We start from the raw sequence: 23,055 nt of genomic DNA, 5'->3' as shown, positions 1-23,055 counted from the left end.
AAGGACAGCTGGAGGACATCATGAGGGAGTGAGGACAAGAGGAAGGAAAGATGGCTGCAGAAGGCACACAGGGTCAGACAGGAAGTGGCCACTCTCTTAGTTTCCTGTTAGGAAGAGCATGGAGGGTCACAGGGAGAACATTAACAACCCAGGCCTGGCTTTCTGTGTGTGCAGCAGTGAATCACAGCAGAATGAGAGTGAGCAGAGGCTCACGTGGCATGTTTGGAATAAATCAGGCTCCAGGACTTCTGTGTGTTGGTGTCGTGGCCTCTGCTGCTTCCTCTCAAGGTCCACGATCAGCAGCTCGCACAGTCCCCGCAGAAGAATGCAAATATTTAACCAAGTTTGTTAGAACTTGGGTTTTATTTTGATAGTTTTGGCCATCGTTTCAACTGGAAACAATAGTGTTGTACTTAGAAAACTCACTGCTGATGGAAACAGAAGTCAAACACTCAAACACCAAGAAAGAAAGCCAAACCTGTAACAATATAAACATCCAGCAGGGTTTGACTCCTCGGTTCAGGAATAGTTTGGCATTTTGGAAACACACAGAAGCCACAGACAGACGAACCTGCAACATCACTCACAGGTTTCATCCTAGGTGGGCAGTCAAAGCGTCCGCGCTCTTAATCCTGCATAACTTTAAGCCTTAATATAATGTGAACAGGTGAGTTGTATATAAATTCACCCTCAGTACAGTTGTCATGAACGGGGAAATTAGCTACAGAGACCAAAACTGTTTTTTGTACCAGGCTGTAAACATGTTTATTTCTGCTGTCTAACATGGGGACTTATGGAGACTGACTCACTTCTGGATCCAGCCTCAAGTGGACGTTAGAGGAACTGCAGCCACCTATCAGCAGCTCTAAAACTCACTTATTAACAGTGGTGGAAGTAACGAATTACAACTCATTTTTCAGCATTTGCCCGTAACTGTACTTTACTTAAGTAAACATTACACTATGCAATCGACTTTGCTACTTTCACAGTCATGATTCTGCTGCTGGGTGGGCTTACAGTTTGAATTACATCCAAACCTTTTATCTGGGCACAGTCGGGAGGTGGAAGCAAAGTGCTGCCCAGTTCCAACAGAAACAAAAAGCATTGGGAGAAATTGATCTAATTACACGTGTGCAAGAAGCTTATAACGGGCAAAATTCCTGCTTCATCTGTTTTTGCTGAAAACAAATTGGCTCAGTTTGATCAATCATTTTAATCCGGACTGTTAGGCGAGTATTTGAGGACTGCACCTTGTTAAACGAAGCTCAGTATTTATTCTTGTAAATCGAATCTCTGTGACTCAGACGCGACTGCACGAGCCTCACAAACTGGAGGCAGGCCTGCACGTGCTGAGCGATGTTTGGCCCTCGCCTCACTTTTAACTACAGCGAAGAAATCTGCCAGACACCCACCCGGCCCTCCGCGAGCCCACTGGACCTGTTTATAGAAAATCTTTCAGCTGAGCACATTTCATGCAACAGGCTCCATCAGAGCTCTCATGAACAATTAGCAGTACTAAACAGGCTTTCAGAGAAGAGCAACTGTTTGTCTCTCCACATCAAAGTTGAAGCCTGGGAATAAAACATCGCCACGCGTTGAAATATTTATGAATCTCGTGTTAAACTCACCACAGAGCAAGACTGCGCGGAGCTGTGCCGCTATTGATCGTGGCCAGAAACACTGAAAGTGTTGAGCCTAATGCATCCCCCCGAGGAGCCGCGCTGATAAAGGGTTCAGACGTGTGGCTCGCCCATCGCGGTGGCCTTCCACTGAATCAATGAGTGTTTTATTTTGAAAATCCATTAAGGGAAAATCATTTTTATTTTCATGATTATCATGAGAGAAAAACCAAGCGAGCCGCGAGCATGCACGGACGGAAACTGGCAGAGAAAAGCTGTGCACGGCTGACTGAGGGAAGACGTGAGAGACGCAAGCAGCTGGCTCACTGAGCAGTCATCTGTGTGTGTGTGTGTGTGTGTGTGTGTGTGTGTGTGTGTGTGCGGTTTCTCAGCTGCTCCAAATGAAATTAGCCGTCAAGCCGAGTCCTTTAGCAGCAGTCTGCAGCAGAGACTCAAGGTCAGACTTGCTGATTCTGCTGATGCATTTTATTCTCTGGAGCCCAGAGGAGGTTACCGCTGCCCACCAACCCTTCTACTCATTCCCACAACCCATTCATCGCCTGCGCACACTCCCATCGCTCCATTATCACCCTGGTCCTCCCTGGCAGGGGAGTGTGCATTTACCCGTTAAATTAGGAGGTGCCTGGATACCTTTGCTGACGTGCGGGGAGGAGATGGATAGGCTGAGGTGGCCTGGTTTCCCCATGTGACTACAGTAATTGTGTTATAATGGGGGTGGGAGCTGAGTGGCCGTCAGCAGAGGCGCTCCACCATCTTCCTGTGCAGAGTGAGACAGCAGGGGATCGTGGGTACGCTGTTCCTGAATGGCCATGCACGCAGTTTAATGCACAGTCAGAGCTTCTGGCGCGTGCAGCCTCGCTCGTTACACCGCTTGCATCACTCTGACTTAACGCCACAGTTTGCAGCCTTATCCCCTCGGGCAGGCAGTGAAGTGTTGCACCTCATCTCCAGCAGTTGGTCAAGTTGCTGCCTCGACACTTGTTAGCTGACTTGATGAGCTTGAAACAGAAGCAACATTAAAAATGCATCTGACCTCAGGCTCACACCACCGTTAATCTAACCATTTTATCATCGTACGTTTACGTAGGTTACTTCGTTAACTGCAAAACATAATGACACATTCTCATCATGGAGAGTTTTAATGTCATGAAATGGTGAAAAGCAGGCGGCGTTCTGTATCTGTAAAGCTGCAGGAGTTTCTAACAACCATCTAATTTTCAAAGTTTGTATAAATACGTCCGATTACATCCGACTGCCTCCCTCATTTTATGAAAGTGACACATTGTGTGACAGCAGAAAAAGCTGGAGTGCACTTTTAAAAAGCTTAAAAATGAGAAGAGAAGTCGGTTAATGGACTTGAATCTTTAATGCCACCATGATAGGTGTCAAAAATCCAGTCTGCATGTTTGTCGTCGGTCTGTTCAGCACATTAATCATCAGTGATCTTTTATTTATTATCCTCATGTTCCTTCTCTCTTCTGTCCTTTTACTTTCAGGCACCATGAGACCGGTGCAGAGGAACTTCTACGAGCCGTCGTCCGCCCCGGGGAAAGGCGTTGTGTGGGAGTGGGAGAACGACAACGGCTCGTGGACGCCGTACGACATGGAGATCTGCGTCACCATCCAGAACGCCTACGAGAAGCAGCACCCGTGGCTCGACCTGACCTCTCTGGGCTTCTGCTACCTCATCGACTTCAACAGCATGTCGCAGACCAACAGGCAGAGCCAGCGCAAGCGACGCCTGCGGAGACGCATGGATCTGGCCTACCCGCTGATCATGGGGTCCATCCCCAAGTCGCAGTCCTGGCCCGTGGGAGCCAGCTCTGGGCAACCGTGCTCCTGCCAGCAGTGCATCCTGGTCAACAGCACGCGAGCGGCCTCTAATGCTATTCTGGCCTCTCAGCGGCGTAAGCTGTACGGAGGGACAGTGGGCAACCCGGGTGCTCCAGGATCTCTCACTGTGGTGCGGCAAAGCAACACCTTTGCTGGAACCTCCCTCTGGTCTCCGACATCCGCCTCCTCCGGCACCAACAACAATAACATAAGTGTGGGAGGTGGGCAAGCCAAAGCTGAACAGGTGCAGTTGCCACTGTCCACTGCCAACTTCCCCTGTTCCCCCGTGATGCCATCTCTTTCATCCGCCCATGGCCACCACGCTCTCACCATCAACGGACAGAACAACCTGAACCGGCCGGGCACCCAGCGCATTTCCATGCCCACTGCCAGAGGAGCCATCCCACCAGGGTAATGATGTTTGCAGACACACTCATGCATCCCCCCTCTTATTTTCTAATTTCTGGAGTGTGCAGTCGCCCCGTTACTCGCTGTAGCACCAGCGTTAGTGCTCAGATCCGGTTGAGTTTACAGTTCAGCTGAGGAAATGGGGGAGGATATAAAAAGCAAAAGAGACAAAGCTTCACCCTGCATGTGTCTGCTGTATTCCACTGTCTCTTTCTCCCGTGCTGATCAATGGATCAGCAGAGAAAGCCTCGGGTCCAGCCTGATTCTCCCTTACCGAGGAAGAAACCGCCTCTCTGGTGTGTGTGTGTGTGTGTGTGTTTGCCATGGTTACTGCTCCATAATGAGCTTATGTTGGCCCCGATAGGCGTGAAATACTGCAGCTCTTCCGATCATTCTGTCGCCACCGCTTTGAAATAATTTGTTACTCTCTCACTGCGCTGTGGTTGTTGTTTCGTGGGATGTGAAAGGGTCTGACGTTGTATCTGGATCTTTGTGTGTGTGTGTGTGTGTAACTGCAGTTTGACATGTGTGAAGCGTGCTCTGGTGTAGCTGTGGAAACCTATTTGCCATGGAGCCAGAGCTCCACTGGGGAAGAATGAATAATGGATCAAGGAAAAATGGGAGCTTCAGCAGAGCGCTCTGACCTCTGAGCGATTCAGCGAAAGGAGCAGAGGAAAAAAAAGAAGTGTGTCTGGCGTTGTAACCGATACTTCAGTCCCCCTATCCTGCTTTCTTTTACTAAAATAAACTCTCTCCTGATCTAATTTGATTCCATTTTGTTCTCGCCGCTCATGGGGAGAGACACACTTACTGCATGTTTGAATAATACCGTCCTTCACCCGGGCGTGCATGCTTTTACTTTCCGTGGCCTAATTCTGTGTCACTGAAAGGAAACGTACAGGGTTTATGTTCATCATAGCGGGCCGTGACCTTGTTTCATACGTTTCAGACGTGTGTCTCTCTGCAGAGCTATATGTGAGCATAGGGTGGCCTACTCACACCTTCTTCTTCTGTATTTTAAGAATTCAGTGAAAGCTCGTGGAGAGCCGTGGATGAGACGGTGACTTTTTCACCTCTCGGCACAAAGTTGTTTTTTTCTTTTTGTTTTGTGGAGGCAGAAAGATTGAGAACGACAGGAAGAGACGAGGGGGTTTGAGGCAGAGTGCGTCCGTTCCCAGGTGAGCGGCTCGACGTACAGGATGGAGTGTGGTTAACACACACGCAGCAGGACACACAAAGTGAAATGTGAACTCCCTCGTAAATTACCACAAGCAATGCTCGCAGACACAGAACAGAGGAACCCACACAGAATGTAAAACATCAGATCTGCTTTTTCACACACCCACACCCGAATATAACTGCTGCTGGGTACAAGGAAGGTATCTGGCACGCCGTGTGGTTCATGTGCGTGAGTTTAGATCGCTGCTTTACACACACAAACAAGTCTCCGACGTTATCATGCAAAAAAAAACACACGTGCATGTGAGTGGGTTCATCTTTACACAGCGTGACCCGTGTGTCACTGATGATGAAGTCTGTTCAAATATTGATTATTATTTTTTTATTATTGTCTCAGGAAACCACTGGTTGTGGGTTGTAATTGATGGTGATGGGTGGGGGGGGTTGTGCTGCTTCATGCATCTGTCATTACGTGCAAATATTAGAAGTGGCACCATCTGCTGGTTTGTGTAAACACGTCCGTTTATCTTCTTACTGGGTTTGACACGTCCCACTGAATCACACCAACACCTGTTTTTACATGTGAACACCTGTGGTTTGTGAAAATGTGTCAGAACAACAGATTATTGACACTCTGTCTGTACTTCGAAACTTAAAAGTAGGGCTGCGATCAAAGATTATTTATTAAAATTCAGAAGATTTTCTTCATTTCTCTGTTTTATATCCTCTTAAACTGAAAATCTTTGGGTGTTAGACAATTTTATATCCTCTTAAACTGAAAATCTTTGGGTGTTAGACAAAAATAAACTTTTAAAATGATCACCTTTTGTTATAGGAATGTTCAAATGACCCTTCAACAAGGAAGACTGGATTCAAAGCATCAAAGTTTAAGTTGGATTTATTGTTCTTGTACAAGAAGGTTTAACAGAGGAACACACACAGGGCTTACAGAGGAAAAGGCTCCCTGAGGAGCTCTAACTGTTACATTGTTTTAATGGGCTGTCTCGGACACCTCCCCCATAGATACAGATAGCATCATAACATCTTCTTAGTTTGCTTAATCAGCAGTCAACCAATCTAAATGTCGCCTCTGTGACCTGTCCCCGACCCTCGTTCTGCTCCGACTTCCTCTATTCGTACATTGACCCGAGCGTTACCTCGCCCTGCCAGCCTCAGCAACAGAGTCACATTAGAGAAGTGAAAACAGAACGTGTGAGAAAGAGGAACACACGTACACAGTGTATGATTTAAGACGTCTGAAACACACAACAACCTTCATTAGTATTTATGACATTTTATAGTCCAGTGATTCATTTAGAAAATAATCGTTAGTTGCAGCCACAGACTGTCTTAAAACGTAGTCTCCGCGACTTCATAATATCATATCATTCATAACTTTAAGCCTTAATATAATGTGAACAGGTGAGTTCTATAAAAATGTGCAGCTCTAGTTTATAATGACATAAAACAGAGAAATGCAGCAAAGATTCACATCTCTGCCCAAAAAATGATCAAAACAGTTGCTGATTATTTTCCTGACAGAAAGTAGAACCATTGTAATATTAAAAAAATATATAATTATCTTGATTTCTATCACTTAATAATTGAAAATGACAGGATAAAATGTAAACATATGTTTATCCATTTTACTTAAACTTCATATTCAGCATTTACAAGCAGTTTATAAACATTAATAATACATTGTTTATAACACTCTGTAGTTTTATTTTTGTTTACTATTTGCAGTATTTGTCAACAGTTCTCCTATGAAGACATATTTCATGTTTGTGTAACTGTGTGTTCAGGTTCACAGCAGCCTGCACACAGGAGCAGCTGACAAACACATATCCGTGTTGTAAACATACTTACAAATGTTGAATAGATTACATCGTGAATTAAGAAGTTAAGAAGAATAAAGCGTTAAATATTTTAATATATACTCATAAATGTTCCCACCCTGTGACGCATTTTGGTAAAATCATATGTTAATCACAGTCTCTGGATCTGATTTGATTTGATTTGATCGTGGAGTAATAATATGAAATCGTCTGTTTGAAACATAAAGACGCTTTTATTCTGCGTTGGAATGAACAGACAGAGAATTTCACAAGCTCTCCGGGGATTTTTCTCTCAGTCAAACCACTTCCTCCTGTGCACTTTTCTTCACACACGCTTTGGTATTTAACTGACATGAAATCAGCGCCGCACGCCTTCAGACACAATTTCTCCTTTTTTTGCTGTCGTCTCTGCAGAGCTGAGAGGTGCAGGTGAACCATGAGACTCACGAAAGAAGAAGAAGGAGACAAAGAGGAGAAAAGGAGTGTGTGTGTGTATGTGTGTGTGTGTGTGTGTGTGTGTGTGCAGAGATCATTATCCCTTGGTGGGCTGCTGCTGCTGCTGCTCGCTCTGCTCTGCTCCGGCGCTCACCACGAGATCAAAATTAAAATTGAAATTAATGAATAAATCATGAGAGCTCATCTGGACCGAACTGATGCAATTTGAAAACAAAATCTTAACGTCATTATTTTTAATTCTCGGGGCGTTTCGGGTGCATTGTGAAGTGCATTGCACACGTTGTCGGCGTGTAGCAGAGGCGCTCGGTCTCTCTCACACATCAATATGCAATTAAGCACTCCTGGAGTTCTCTCACTCTCTCACTCTCTTTATGGTGCATAATAAACAGATGAGGAGATATTAGTCCTCCGTCAGCACTTTCCTAACTAGGCCTAATGTGGTCTCTCTCTCTCTATTCGGGGAATCACATCGCTCTCAGTCTGATTAAGTCCTCGAGGCAGGCTGGAGATCCCCCTCAGGAAAGGATGGATGACACTGAGCAGGAAACAGAAGAGGGACAGCGACCCTCATGCCCTGACCTGACAGAGGGCCGTAATTAATGTGGTGTTAATGAGTCGAGGGCTTGGATTTATCACTTAATTGCATTGGTTTTAGGTCAGAATATTACAGTTTAGACGTGGGAAGTGCAGCCACAGGAAATTTCTCAGCAAAGACAGGCCACTGTCCTCTATCAGAGGTTTTGGGTTTTATTTTTTATGCAGGGTTAGCAAAAGGAGTGAACACAAGACACACATTAGAGTTGGCAGGGCGAAAGAAATGCAGAGGTGACGAGGTTCAGTCCGGTTCGCTGCGTGCGCTTCGTTAAGAACTCGAGTGCTGGAGCAGCAGCGTCGTGGCGGAAAGGTCTGCTCTTGTTTACACTGATGATGAGTCATAATGAGCACGAGCCAAACGCAGCCTATTGTTCAGGATCACTGATTTTTCTCAGCGTAGAAATTAGAGATTACTGGATTTTGATGGAGAGCGGTGATGATGGAGGTTTCAGACAAGGAGTTAAACCCTCGAAGTCACCCCAGCTTCAGGGCTTGTCAGCGGGGAGTGCGAGGAGGTGGAGGCATGTGCCAGGACAAGACAGGGTCAGCACCTCCAGAGCTGCTGCACATTTCTTTACAGCAGCGTGCACGAAGAGAGATGGAGGGTGGCAGCTGCACGCTACACGCCACAGGTCTGACGGGCTGGTTAAGAGTGCAGCCTTTTGCAAGTGCAGAGATGGGTTATCACGAGCTTTGCATCACTTGCAGGATGTGGATCTCCATAAAAGTGGAGATAAGTGTGTCTGATGATCAGATCATCAGCTCACACAGCTGTTTCATCAACATTGCATATTTATTTTTGCTAAAAGTGGAAAGTAACAAAGATGAAACACCTTTCCTTATGAATCATGTTACAGATCTTCCACAGCTCCTCTGTGCTGTGTGTTTATAGGGGTGTGTTGGTGTGCTTAATGAAAATGATTGATCAGTGATTGATCGCAGCTCTCTCTCTGTGAACAACCTAAATTATACACACACTCATAAAACAAGAGGCGTCTTGTTCACCAGGTGTTCTGATTAGATTCTGGCCTGATGGTTAAATGGAGGCGGAGCTCTCCCGCCGGGCTGCACCTAATTTGTTTTTATTGAGTCTCACGTTCATAATTTTTTTTTTACTTTTCATATTCACGATTGATCAGGTGTCACTTCCTCCGCCTGCCAGAGTAATCCTCTGACACGAACCTGTACTTTCACTGAGCGGTGGGTCAGATTGCACACAAGAAATGTCGTGTAATCTGAATACTTTTGCATTACTCTAACTTGTACTTGGAAAAAAAGTTGTAGCCCTAAAAATTTGACATAATTTCGGCTGATTCCAGTATACCTTGACCAGTTCATCACTGGACTGAAGCATAGAGACAAATAACCAATCATACCTACACCTGATTTAGAATCACTAATTATTAACCTGCATGTTTGAGGAGCTGCAGCTCTAGTTTATAATGACATAAACTAGAGAATGTAAGTGAGTCAGTATGTTGACAGAAAGTAGAAGCATTGTGATATCATGACTGATGTCATTATCTTGACTGATATCACTTATTACTTATGAAATAATAATAAGAAAGAAAGATGAGACAGATTCTAGTTGTTTTTTGTAATCTGATTACATGTAATCAGTTACTGCCCAACACTGGCGATGGGCAGCCGGGTGCCGGGAAGTATCGCCTGCATGGTTTTTGTTACGAGCGCAGGCTGCAGCAGGCGACCTCACCCGTTAACTCGGGTCGGAGGTGTGAAATCTCTCGCTGGAGTCTTTGCTTGAAACTAAATCCTGCAGCTGAACTCGAAGCTGTCATGGTTTCACACCCCTGAATCGACATTCTGACACAAGGTGTTTATCACGACTGCACATCACTGTACTTTCCATTTATTTGGACTCCCATCAGTCTTGCACTCGGCAGGAGTCAGCTGATCCTGCTGTCTGGTCCACTGGTGCGAGACACAGTGTATCTGAATCCCGTACCAGAGATCCGACAGGACAGATCGGCCTCGGTCAGGCCTCGTGCCCCTCTTTGTTGTTGCACTCAGCTTACTGAAGGGGGCTTCCCCTGGCACAGAAACAGAGGCGCTCGCTAATATCAAAGTAGTCTCCTGATGCGGATTTGTGAAACGCCCCGGGAGCTGCAGGGCCAAAGACCTCAACCGCTTCATGGTGAAAGAGCAGAGAGGTTCTGAAGTGTATCTGCAGTAATGTGTGTGTGTGTGTGTGAGAGAGAGACTCATTTCATGTGACTTTCATCTTGATCTTTCATCCAGCAGATAGCTGATGGCGCTTGTTCTCAAAAATATCCCAGTTAGTGGTGCTGCCATCTTGGGCTGGTGACGCCATTTGGAGCCAGAGTCTCCACGGTAGTGATCGAGATCCCATCCATACAACCTGTAAACTGTAAATCAGGATGTAAAACCTCCTTTTTATAGCATCAAACAATGATTTTAAAGCACTTGAACAAACTTGGATATTTCAGTTTGTCCCATGTTTTAAGCTTTATGATCTCTGCTGCAGCCAGCACCAGGACACAGATATTCTGGCTTCACTTCTGGGGGAGTTTTGGCTCATTGCATGGCAAAGTCATCATAAAGTTCAGAATCATTTATGATAATCAGGCTAGCTTGGTAAAGCTGAGAGATTAAAGACACAGAAACATCATCAGCCCTGCAGGTTTGCACTGAACCTATTGTTCAGGCTTTAAACTTGCAAACACACTGACGTGTAATCATCTTATTAAGTTCATGTGCAGCATGAACACAAGATATTCTCTCTCTTCCAGATCAGGTTTGGCCTCCACCACTTTCTGCTCCCGGTGCAGATGGTTCATCATTTTCTATTAAAAACACAAACGGTGATCTAACAGTGATCAGAGTCATTCATCACTCACTGACAGAATCATTTGTAAGATGCTATAAAGCGTCTAAAAGGAGGGCTGCTCTATCCTGAAGCTGAGATTTGACTTGATGTTCTGTCGTTTAGCTGTTAACAAGATATTGATTTAAATTAACGAAACATTTCCATCAAATGACTTCATTCACTTTGACACTTAACCCGAGGAAACGAAACTTGTTTCTGAAGTTCTGCTGTTCTGTCGCCGTCAGCCCAGGAACGCCAGACTAACTCACGAACAATAAGAATTAAATAAAACATCATGAGCTCGGCACATTCTTCATTCTTCTGGTTCTCCGGCCTCTCTGAAAAGAAACTCACTGACTTGTACGCTCATGTTAATGCCCCGAGTGTTCTCGCCCGCTCTGCTCCACAGATTCTGAAGAAGTCAACTGTCTTTGTCGTCTGCGTCTGCCGTGAACTCCAGCCTCCCCGAAATGTCATCCTGAATCAGCCTCTGCTGCGGCGCTCTGTCCATGAGTCAGGCTGTCTCATCCCATCGCGCTCGTCTCCGTCTCTGTGATGGAGCACATGTGACATTTTAACTCGAGTGTTTTTATGGTGCGCCGAGCCGATCCCAACCAGTTTTCTCAGCTGTGGCGCGGTGCACAGTCAGGGCAATTTAATGTCCATTTCAGAGGTCAAAGGGCCGTTTGAAGAACGTGAAAAATATAGATTTTGTTTTTAGAAAATGAAGAAAAATGGACTGGCACGACATCCCTAAAGGACAGAGGAGGCGTGTTTCTAAATAATCGATTTTCTGTTAGCATGACCTTGAATGAATGTACGATGTAAGCAAGTCACAAAACAAAGTCTTTGTCTCCTCTTGCAGGGTTCCCGCTCTCCCAGTAAAGAACCTGACTGGATCTGGACCCGTGCACCCAGCACTAGCAGGTTAGACAATTCACCGCATGGCATCCGCTTAGAAAACAGCTAGAAAGTCAGCTCCTACTGGTCTGAAAAGACGTTCTCAATCAGTGTTTTTTCCACTCTTCTGTCTGTGTGTGTTTGTTTGTTCGTGTGTGTTTGTGTGCGTACTTGTACACATGCATCAGGTATGACAGGTATCCTGATGTGCGCTGCAGGTCTTCCGGTTTGTCTGACTCGGGCTCCCAAGCCCATACTGCATCCGCCACCCATCAACAAGAGCGACATGAAGCCTGTGCCGGGGATCAACGGCATGCGCCGCAAAACCAAGAAAAAGCACCTGAGGAGAGGTAAGAAGGAGGGAAGGAAGGAAGGGAGAGGAGGAGAGGAAATGCAGCCGTTCTATTTTTATAGTGTGCTAATGAATAAATGTGAAATGCACTGAGGAAAGGAAATAGACCAACCACTGACAACAGCAGACTTTCTTTGTCCTGCCAAGCTTTGCAGGATGTTTCCGTATCAGCTGTCTGTGAGTCTGTTGTTTCGCCTGCAAACCAAAACCAAAGCTGTTTCTTGTTGTGATCAAGGGGCCGTAATTGTTCTTTAAATGCCTCCTAATTAAGCTCCATGAGGGTGTAACAATAAATCTAACCGCACCCAAGTTCGCCGTAGTTAGCGAAGCATTTGTGCACCTTTCAAAAAGCTCCTATAAAAATCTAATGATGATTGCTGGTTCAGATTTACGAGCAAATGCAGCGGAAGTGTTACTGTAACCGTTTTATAGATGTTACACTACATGCAGATTGATAGAGGCCGTTGTGAGGAAAGTGATTAACACAGGACGGTTGTACTGAGCTGGTTTCAGAGGATCTGCTGCTTTAAGTTGGACGGCTTTGGGCTTTGAATAAGTGCTGGTCGATGGACGCTGTGGAAACCGCCGGGCCTCCCCGAGGGAGTTTTTGTCCTAATTGATCAGTGAGGCTGGCTGGATTTCCATCCCTGCACCGTGACTGTCCTCTTCAAGCCTTCAGAGCTCGCCGTGACTTACTGCTGTGGAGATGATGATGCAGCAGTACTTTATTTCACAGATTTACTTTAAAGGGATTTATAGGAAGGTTCCTGCAACGGATTGTAGTCTGTAATTATTATTAATTATAGATAAAACGTTCAGTTGGTGCACTTTCTTTCAAATGTCTTTTTATTGGCTGTTAATAATGAATAAAACTGGAACTGAACCCACAGACAACCACAGCTGACTGCAGAAGATCTGTTCTAAATTCTGGATAAATTAGGTTAAAATGTATCATATACTTTAGCAGTCATCGAACTTAATAGTTAACTTCATAGTGATGTAAAAACATAAGTGGAGACACGGTGTCTTTAATCCAGTAAGCGTGGGACGGCGGGGCAGAATCCTTCCACTTAATTAAGATAGCTCGTCCAGCCAGTAAAGCCAACGCGTTCAGTTTTTTGCTTTTGGTTAAATCCACGTCTGGAGCGATGCCGGAAATGGCAGTCAGTCAGGATTTGGCTCAATTTTGGTGTGTGGTGAAGATTAAATTAAGAAAAATCAAAAAGTTCTTACACAACTTACAGCAGACAGAGTAAGACAGTATCACCCATATGTTTCTGTCGAAGCTCAGTATGGTGACACCCACCTGTCAATCAAAGCGTCCACGCTCTTAATCCTGCATAACTTTAAGCCTTAATATAATGTGAACAGGTGAGTTGTATATAAATTCACCCTCAGTACAGTTGTCATGAACGGGGAAATTAGCTACAGAGACCAAAACTGTTTTTTGTACCAGGCTGTAAACATGTTTATTTCTGCTGTGAAGTTGGACATTTGGACATGGGGACTTATGGAGACTGACTCACTTCTGGAGCCAGCCTCAATCTCCTGCAATCTCCACGCGTCATCCTCGCCTTCCTAGCCTATAGGAGAAACATCTCAAACACAACGTTGGCAAAGATGTGGATCATCATCGGTGGACCTCAGGCAGGTTGAATGACGCCTGCTTGCTCTAATAAGCCATCTATAATAGCACCTACCTGTCAATCAAAGCGTCCACGCTCTTAATCCTGCATAACTTTAAGCCTTAATATAATGTGAACAGGTGAGTTGTATATAAATTCACCCTCAGTATAGTTGTCATGAACGGGGAAATTAGCTACAGAGACCAAAACTGTTTTTTGTACCAGGCTGTAAACATGTTTATTTCTGCTGTGAAGTTGGACATTTGGACATGGGGACTTATGGAGACTGACTCAGCTTTTTAAAGCTAAAACTAATCAATGTGAAGTATTTACATCAGCAAGATATAAGCTTACGTTAATGTAAATTCAACTTCAACTTTCAACTTTATTTATTTATATAGCACCTTTCATACTGAATTGTAGCCCAAAGTGCTTCACAGAACAGAGTACAAACAGAAATAGACAACAGAGCAGTTGCATGAAAAACTAGAAATTAAAAGAGAAGTAAAAACATAAAACTACAACAATGAAACAAATAAGAAAAGAACCTATAGGATAAAAAGCAGTTGCAGTAAAAGTAGATATGACCTGTACAGTAAATAAGAACCAGAGATAAAAGTAACATAAAAACTCAGCAGTGAATGGCCATAACTTTAAGCCTTAATATAACGTGAACAGGTGAGTTGTATATAAATTCACCCTCAGTACAGTTGTCATGAACGGGGACATTAGCTACAGAGACCAAAACTGTTTTTTGTACCAGGCTGTAAACATGTTTGTTTCTGCTGTGAACATTTGAACATGGGGACTTATGGAGACACTTGTGTGTGTTAGCTTCCTCCTCCTCTGGGCCTTTAAATGATCCGTAATGAGGCAGCAGCCAGATGTGCAGCCTCGTATGTGCCTGTGTTTCTGCAGACAGAGCAGCGTGAACTCAGAGATGCTGGAGCTGTGCGAGGAATGGCGATGAGCTTTTCCTCGTGCGGGGAGACTCGGGTTTATCCCGCTCTGCTTCCCGTTCAGACAAAGGTCAAAGAGGCTTTTGATCCGACTAATGAAGCCATCAAGTAGCAAGAGTGTAAAACGCATAATTGAGCCTCTGCTTCCTCTCTGCAGAGCTCTTTGTCTTTACCACCTTAACTTTTCTCTTTTTTCTTTTTGCTCAGTCCTCCCTTTTTTCCACTGCTCTCCCTCCCTCTGTTCTCGCTGGCTGTCCCTCAAATGAACAAACAAAGGCTCCGGGGGGGAAAGAGGTTGCCTGTAAGCGTATTAGGGGTGTAAGCTGTGGGTGTGCTCTCAGCCATGCTAGCCTGGTTGCACACGGGGATTATCAGAGAATGCGGGGATAGCTGGATGTTATGTGCCAGTTTGAAGGTGACCTCCTCCTCCTCCTCCTCCTCCTCCTCCTCCTCCTCCTACTCCTCCTTCCTCCTCCTCCTCAACATCACAGACACTCTATTCACATGCACACTCCACGCCCGGGCCTGAGTAGCCACAGAAACTGATGAAAGTTGTGTCATCCATCAAGATCTGGCTGTTATTCTCTTGTGTTCACATGACAGGCGAATGCTCTCCAGTGGTCCGTCTTGCCATTTTTTTAAATATTTACTTGTGGTGTGTGGGTGGAAGTAAGTTTTTTCTTTGATGGTCATCTCACGTCTCTTATGATTTCTTCTATGACAAGGAAAAAACCCAGAGGATGTGGTGCGAAGATACACAGAGAAGATTAAAGTGGTGCCAGACGAGGTGAGAAAAACAAAAAAGTTTGGTTGCCCACCAGCAGATGCACTCTGTCGCAGTTTGATGTCCTTAACCACGTGTGAAAGTTTCACGTCGAACAGCAGATGAAGCATTTCGGTTGGTTTATTCCAGGACTGTACCATCTGCATGGAGAGGCTGGTCATGTCGTCCGGCTATGAAGGCGTCCTGCAGCACAAAGGCATCAAGCCAGAGCTGGTGGGCAAACTTGGCAAGTGTGGGCACATGTACCATCTGCTGTGCCTGGTGGCCATGTACAACAATGGCAATAAGGTGGGTAAAGGCTCGTGAGCCAGACGTTGTTATGATGTCACTGCAGGCTCGAATTATAAACCTGCGACGTCTGCAGTGATGGGACGGGCAGATGATCGGGCTTCGGTATCGGCGTGGACAGATGGGGATCTTATTGTTTGATCAGATCTGTCAAATCGTTACAAACGATGCATTCAGCCGCGTTTGTTTGCATGAAAGCACACGTAGAAGAGGCAATTACAAGCAGATTTAATGAGCAATCATTAGTGTTCTAATTATTATTATTATTAAGACCCACTTGGATAGTTTTGGCTTTATTTGTCCAGAGTTTGAAGTGCTCATCTTTAAGATTTTTTCATTTTTTCTGTAGAAAGTGATCAGGACATTCTTTCTGAAAAGGCACGTTGAATTTTTTTAAAGTAGTCTCAGTTGATTTTTTGACCACCTGGTGGCAGCATCGACATGTTATCATTACCATGTTAGAAAATGGTTTATTTGTTTGCACATCCAGCAGATGCAGAGCGACATTAACAACCGATCAGATCTTTTAACTTTGCTCCTTTTAGCTCGGTTACTTCTTCTTGCTGTCAAGTTATTTTTCACTGGAAACAAAGTTTGATGAACCAAAACAATGAGCTAAAAGTCCACAAAACAGCAGCTTTAAAAGTCCAGTGTGTCACATTTAGGAGGTTCTGTTTACAGAATATTACAGACTCATATGCACCATGTCCAAAATAGACTAAACATGGATCTAGACAGGGCGCCACCTTTTCTCCTCCATGCTCGGAAGGGAAAGGTGAGGGCCATTGTTCCACCACTAGATGCCACCAAATCCTGCACACTGGTCCTTTAAATGAAAGTTTGATTCAAGCAAAACAAATTAAACGTCCGTGTGGAAATCTCAACAAATCTGCAGATACTCTTTAGTCCAGGCCAGCTACAACTAGACCTTAAGTCAAATGATTTGTCTTCAAACCAGGATGGAAGTCTTCAGTGTCCAACATGCAAAACCATCTATGGGGAGAAAACAGGCACGCAGCCTCCTGGGAAGATGGAGTACCACGTCATCCCTCACTGCCTGCCCGGCTACCCAGACTCCAAGAGCATCCGCATCGTCTACGACATTCCTGCCGGGATCCAGGTCAGAACCGTGTCACTTGGCTAAATCCACCATGCTGCTTTTGTACCCTGATCCACTGTCTCTACAACTGCTGCTCGTCTGCTTAAGTTTGACTGTCGGTTGCTCTTGCAGGAAGGTGAAGGTGTAGGGATAAGACGCTTTGACGTATTGATTTCAAAAATAAAAATAAACCTGAGCCTAAATCCTGTGAAAGTTAAAGACAGAACGCTTTGCAGGCGTGATTTGAGTTGGTGAGATGCGATGGTTGCGTATTTCATCCTCACTGCTGAGAGGAGCTTTAATAGAGTCAATAAACTGACCTTTATCCGCCAGAGGAGCTGGTTTAGTCTCCCAGGGGACTGAAAATACTGGAGCTGACCACTGAGGTCAGCACAGCAGCGCTACAGCAAAGCCTCTGTTTCTAATACTGTAAAGTAAAGACAATACACTTCACTCTGCATGGACACATTCAGATTGGATTGTTGATCTGTCCCGTGAAAGGAGGAAATTATGCAGCCGATTCCTTCACGAATAAAGGTGGAGGGTAAGAAAAGGGTGGTGATTGCAGACCCACCTGTGGATGCAAGGATAGTTTGGATTGATTGAAGTGCGGTCATCGCTCTTTCCAAAGCCACCAGAGTCCGTCCACAGAAGCTAAAACACCAAAGTCACACAGTTACACAAACAAAAGCAGCTCTGTGCTCTTTGACGAGCTCATAGGTCGATCTAAACACTTTAGTTTCCTGTTGTAAAGGGCATGAAATGATTATTTTATAATTATTATTATTCATATTGGTGCTTTTAGTTTTTTAGTTTGCTCAAATATGCTCGTGCTTCTCGTGCCGTCTGCAGCAGGTAGTACACCGATCACAGAGAAGTACGTCATACAGCCACACAACTAACCCTTTAATGAAACTTTAAATATGATGTTTAAGTAGAAGACTCACAGCAGCACATTACTCAAGTGATTTGCACAATGGGGCAACATGAACATTAAAGCTCATCCTGTGGGTGCTGTTGACATTTTCTACATGATTAAACTGTAATTGGACGAGAAGCAGTTGTAATGTGTTTTTTTTTTTTGTTCTTGACATTTCCACAGACCAATGAGCACCCCAACCCGGGGAAGAAGTTCAGTGCACGAGGGTTCCCTCGACACTGCTACCTCCCTGACAACGAGAAAGGCAGGAAGGTAAGCTGTGACGCCGCTCCGTCTCGTTCTGAAAGCCTCAGCGAGCATTAGAAACCGACCACTCCTGTCTCTCCAGGTCCTGAAGCTGCTGATCATGGCCTGGGACCGACGCCTCATCTTCACCATCGGCACGTCCAGCACCACGGGCGAGTCGGACACTGTGGTGTGGAACGAGATTCACCACAAGACAGAATTCGGCTCCAACCTGACCGGCCACGGCTACCCCGACCCCAACTACCTGGACAACGTCCTGACAGAGCTGTCGGCCCAGGGGGTCGGCGAGGACAACCTGAAGGACTGATGTCCAGCTGAGCTGGTACACAGGAACACAAACCCCACCATGCCTCGCCGTCCCCCAAAGAGAATAGGCACACTGCATGACGGGCCAACATGCAGCCGATAACTCTTTACTCCCCACAAATAAAAAAACCCTGCAGACGTGGTGGCACGAGAGCGACGGAAGCTAAACAAATGACGCGGTTATGATCAATACTTTGATTTGTATAACCTAAGATTCCCCCTGATGTCTCTTGATCCATGCCTCGAGCATGTTGTGTTCATGCCAAATTTTCTCAGAGGGTTGAAGAAGAAGGTGGAGGAAGTGACGTCGGTAGCTGCAGGTAGATCTTAGAGTCAAACCGAAGCCGTTCCTCTGCACTTAGAGCAAAAACGACCAGGGGCCAAACCTATACAAAGGCATATTATGTAAATGCTCCAGAATGCATGGCCCAGACTAACGCTGCATCATGAATGTTGGGCAATAGGTTGAGCTGTCCATAGGTCGGCCGTCGCTTGATATTGTGAAGAGAAATTTAAGAGAATTTCAGCATCCTTAATTCAAATCGATTATTCCCTTTTTTTAAAAATTTTAATATTTGATTAGTGTCCTGTAACAAGTGGTGAAACTTTTCCCACTCCTGATCTTGGGTCTGTGGTTCTGTAAAATGAAAGCGTGTCCTGTAGTGCATGACTCCAGAGAGCTGACGGCTGTGAAATATTAGTGTTTGGTGATATGTTGTATGGTTAACCTTGTAGACCGTCTATGAGAGGAGACATGGAGCAGATGAAACGAACGCATCTCACCGGTCAGTTTGATGCTCGGCTGCGAGGCCGAGGTTGTGAATCGGGGGGTTCTGCTACGCTCCAAGGTTAAACTCATTTGTTTTGTTGACACACTTATGACGCTGACCTCTGTGAATATAAAGCCTGCATTATTCTTCTCCCTGTTGGAGCTAAACCCAGCCGTCAGCACGATCCATCATGCCGACCATACATGAGGTTGTAAGTGTGCGATCGCATGCCCTGAGGCGTTAATATCCCCCCGGCTTGGAGTCCTTGAGGAGAAACGCTGAACACGGCTCCTCACAGATAGACGTCCCTCTTTGGGAACAGTGTTTTCCTTGGAGATGCATCTCCTCGTCTCTGGTGAGCTCGTTTTGCTGTTTGCCGCTTGGATAGCGAGCAGTGAGACATCTTATTCCCCGTGTGAGTAGCTGGGGTCGATCCTGATGTTTGGTTTCCTCCATGCAAACGTTGGTTTGGGATGTCGTCGGCTGGGAGCTGAAGACTTTTTGAGGGTCCTCGATGGAGATCTTGTGATTTTTTCTTTCCTCTGAGATAAAAACCCAGTGCTGCATAATTCTCCATAAATATATCTGATCAATTTTAATGAGCGTGGGATGTTGGTTGATGTAAGGTTTGTCGTGTGGGCGCCCAGCTGTGAGCTTAATTCTTGGAGTGAATCATAGTCTTCCATAGCACTTTGAGGCAACAGTTTTGTTTAATCGGTTGTTTGAAAAAATTGCAACTTTGTCTTTTTTAAGTTGTTGTTTATAAACTGGCTTGCGATACTTTGAAAAAAAAAAAATATATATATATATAATATACATTTGCAGATGTGATATACCTTTAAATTCAAGCTCAATTTGAGTCGATGGTGTAAGTTTAATTTATTTTTATACTCTTCTATATAGAAAATATAAAGATATCGACTGGCCCACATATCTATACGCAGGCACATGTTAACATGAATACATAAAATCTGGCAAAGATGAAGTTGTCAGGATGTCAGGGACTGTTGAAATATGTACGACATGTTATGGACGTCTTATATTACAAGTAGTCTTAGCGTATGCTGCTGTCGTTACCTTAATGTAGAATCTGTGTAGTCGATCCCGCGTGGGACTCCCGATAAATACAGTTAGTGTGTCTTTATTATTGGTGGGGGAGCTTTAGCAGCATGAAGATGACCGTTCCCTTCCTCCCCCCTTTCGAAATGGGCTGTTTCTCTTTTTCTACTTGTCCAGGACATGGGAATGGATGCAGTCAGCGATCTTTGCTCGGTTTGAAGATGAAGACGGCGCCTGGGTCGAACAGAAGCTGCAAATAATTCTCAGGTTTGTTTCAGCTAAGCGGAGGAACAGATCAGTGGGGTTTGACCTCAGTCAGTCGTCAATCTGAGTCCACTGAAATCTTTTTTTTTTAAAGGCCGTGTCAACAACTGTGTCTTTACATGAACGCAATTCAGGATTTTTGAAATTCTGACCATTGACTGTATATAAATACGGATGACATAACAGCAGAGGTTTGTTTTAATTCGTTATTTGATGTTAGAAAAGTCATGATTAAGTTGATTGGATGTACCGTGATCACTACGGCTCAGTCTGTGGCTCCAAAGATGGTTTGACTTCATCTTCAGTCAGAGGAAGTAAAGACATGTTGTCAATCTTTAATAATTCTGACAGAATTTGACCTTACGTTAGTCCGACCTGTGCTGCTTCGCCTCTAAAACAGCCAGTTAATGTACCAAAGCATGTCCGAGTACTTCATGTCTTAGAGAAATGCTTCAGATTTTAAAGTTTTCACGGCCTTGTGTATTCTGTGTTAAACTCCGCTGGCTAAAACAAACCCAGGCTGTTGACCCAGGCGTCGACCCAGTCGTCATTCGTTCGGCCTGTTTCCATCTCAACAAACTTTTGTGACTCCCTTTATAATACGGGGGGACAGCGAGAGAGAGAATGCTTCCAACCTATCAGGGAATTTTTTCCACGTCAAGTGAAGTTTCATCAACCCCAAGAGAAATCCAAATATTTGCTTCTTCGACTTTTTCCTTTTTCCGTGTGTCGGCCTTGTGGTTCTGAACGTGATGCAGGCCCTTTAGACTTTTCAGGTGTGTACAGACTTCTATGGGAACGGCGAATAAGAAAAACATGGGTTGGTATTTGTCTGATTAAGAAAGAGAGAGAGAGAGAGATGGTGTTTATGCAATTTACTATTTTTAAGATGTAATACATGATTTATGTGTAGCAAGAAGGCTGATTTTCTTTCTCTGTTTTAATGACGGTGGATGTTTTCTTTGTGGGGTGTCTACCTCCAGCTCCACGACCAGAGGACGCTCACATGCTATGTATTAGAAAACATATATTTTTGATGTCTTCTTTTTGAATGATGATTGTCTCTAAAAGAACTATTACATGAACATTGCTCTATTACTCTTATGAAGATTCATTCCATACATATTTTCCACTCGATTATAAGCGATAATGTCCTGACGTGTGTGAGGTATTTACAGTTGTACTTCACTCCCTCTAAAATAATACCTTAACATTTCGTGTTGTGTGTTTGTATCTGTGTGTGCGAGTGTGTGTGTGTGGATGTTGAGTCTAGTAAACGAATCTTCGGTTCATGTCCTTTAAAAGATACAGTAATGTTCTCCTAGAGGTGCATGTTAACCAAACTGTGAGCAAGTTTATTGACAATGCATAGCTTTTTTTGGCGTATAAAGACATCACAGCTTCTTTAGAGATATCACCCAGGTCTTCTGGTGATTTAGCACTGTGGTTTTTGCATCTTACTCCAGTTAGTTAGAGAGATTTTCATTTCCTCTTGTCAGGTTTTGATTTCCACGGACCGAGGACGAGGCGGCGTTTGGCTGCTCTCCTCGCTCTTTTCGACGACGAGTGAAACATTTGAATGTTTTGCATTTTTTAAGTGCCCGTTTTAATTTTTCAAAATCATGATTTCTGTGGTTTGATTTCTCCTCGGCAGTGTCGACATATTTAAAAGAAATAAAAAATAAAATAGAGAGAAACTAAAAGCAAGATATCGAGAGACATTGATCAAACTATTAAAGGGCTTCTTAATCTATCGGTCTTTATGGAATTGTGATGACCTTGTTGCATGTTTGTGTGTTTCTCGTGGAAAAATAAATGTGCCCTCGACGGGGGGGTAGTTTGACCTTTTGTCACCTTGGCTCGTTGTTTTTTTCTCTGTAGCATGTCCTCCTCCATCTCCTGCTCCCCGGGCAGCTCTGTGCTCCACCACCTCGTTATGTGGATATAAATGAGCTTTGCTGGAGCTGGAAAAAACTGGCAGTAAATTTGCTTTATGGTCATTTTCTGTCACTGGCTGCTGTATGTTGATGCTGTGGTTGGTGCATACTAAAGCAGGCTGCTCACATGCTCAACTCAGCTCTGACCCAGCAGCAGACGGGTCAGCCTTGCTCCTAGTCCTGGTTCCTGAACCTCGCCTCCTGCCCTGCCTCCTCTCATGCCTAATGACAGAGCTACAGCAGGGAAGACTGTGGTGCATCACTGCCCTCATTAGCATTTAAATAAGGCCGGGGAGGAACATTGTTTGTGAGGCATAATTCAACATTTGATTTTGACTCCCGTTGCATTGTAAAGTCTGTGGTTACGCCGGTTTGATTAAATTATTCATCTGAACAAAGGGGAGGCGTGGTAACCACGACACTGAGGCTGCTCTGGGATCTGTCAGACTCGTAATGACATTTCCTGTAATACCAGAAATAAACGGCCTTGCCTGTGCTGTGTCTACTTTAAAACGAACCCAGAGAAATATGAACATTCAGGCAGAATATTAGACCGTGTTCATAACTCAAGTTACCCAGAAGAGAAGACACATTTGACACGAGACTGGTGAAGTAAGAGTTTACTGAATAATACAGTTGTGTTTAGTTCACAGTAACAATCCACTTGGAACAAACCATCATGGTGTAAAATTGCAAAATAAAATACAGGCAAGAGTGTTTTCTTTTTTTC

At 44.6% G+C, this 23,055-nt stretch overlaps 1 protein-coding gene across 3 annotated transcripts in view; it reads left to right on the top strand.

Moving 5' to 3' along the window:
- Positions 1-22,236, top strand: part of dtx1 (deltex 1, E3 ubiquitin ligase) — a 45,621-nt gene extending 23,385 nt beyond the window's left edge. For 2 of the 3 annotated variants that reach the window (XM_019276563.2, XM_019276557.2), the window contains exons 3-10: positions 3,137-3,884; positions 11,662-11,723; positions 11,885-12,046; positions 15,358-15,419; positions 15,546-15,704; positions 16,663-16,824; positions 17,906-17,995; positions 18,072-22,236. In XM_019276563.2, coding sequence (XP_019132108.1) covers positions 3,137-3,884; positions 11,662-11,723; positions 11,885-12,046; positions 15,358-15,419; positions 15,546-15,704; positions 16,663-16,824; positions 17,906-17,995; positions 18,072-18,296 — 1,670 coding nt within the window. In that variant the 3' untranslated portion in view covers positions 18,297-22,236. The remainder of the gene's footprint in view (positions 1-3,136; positions 3,885-11,661; positions 11,724-11,884; positions 12,047-15,357; positions 15,420-15,545; positions 15,705-16,662; positions 16,825-17,905; positions 17,996-18,071) is intronic. The other variant, XM_027278256.1, reaches the window with a different exon arrangement.
- The last annotated feature ends 819 nt before the right edge of the window (positions 22,237-23,055 follow it).

This window comes from Larimichthys crocea, chromosome III, assembly GCF_000972845.2.
Source record: "Larimichthys crocea isolate SSNF chromosome III, L_crocea_2.0, whole genome shotgun sequence".
Classification (NCBI taxonomy): Eukaryota; Metazoa; Chordata; class Actinopteri; family Sciaenidae; genus Larimichthys; species Larimichthys crocea.
This window is presented reverse-complemented; position numbering and strand designations above follow the sequence as displayed.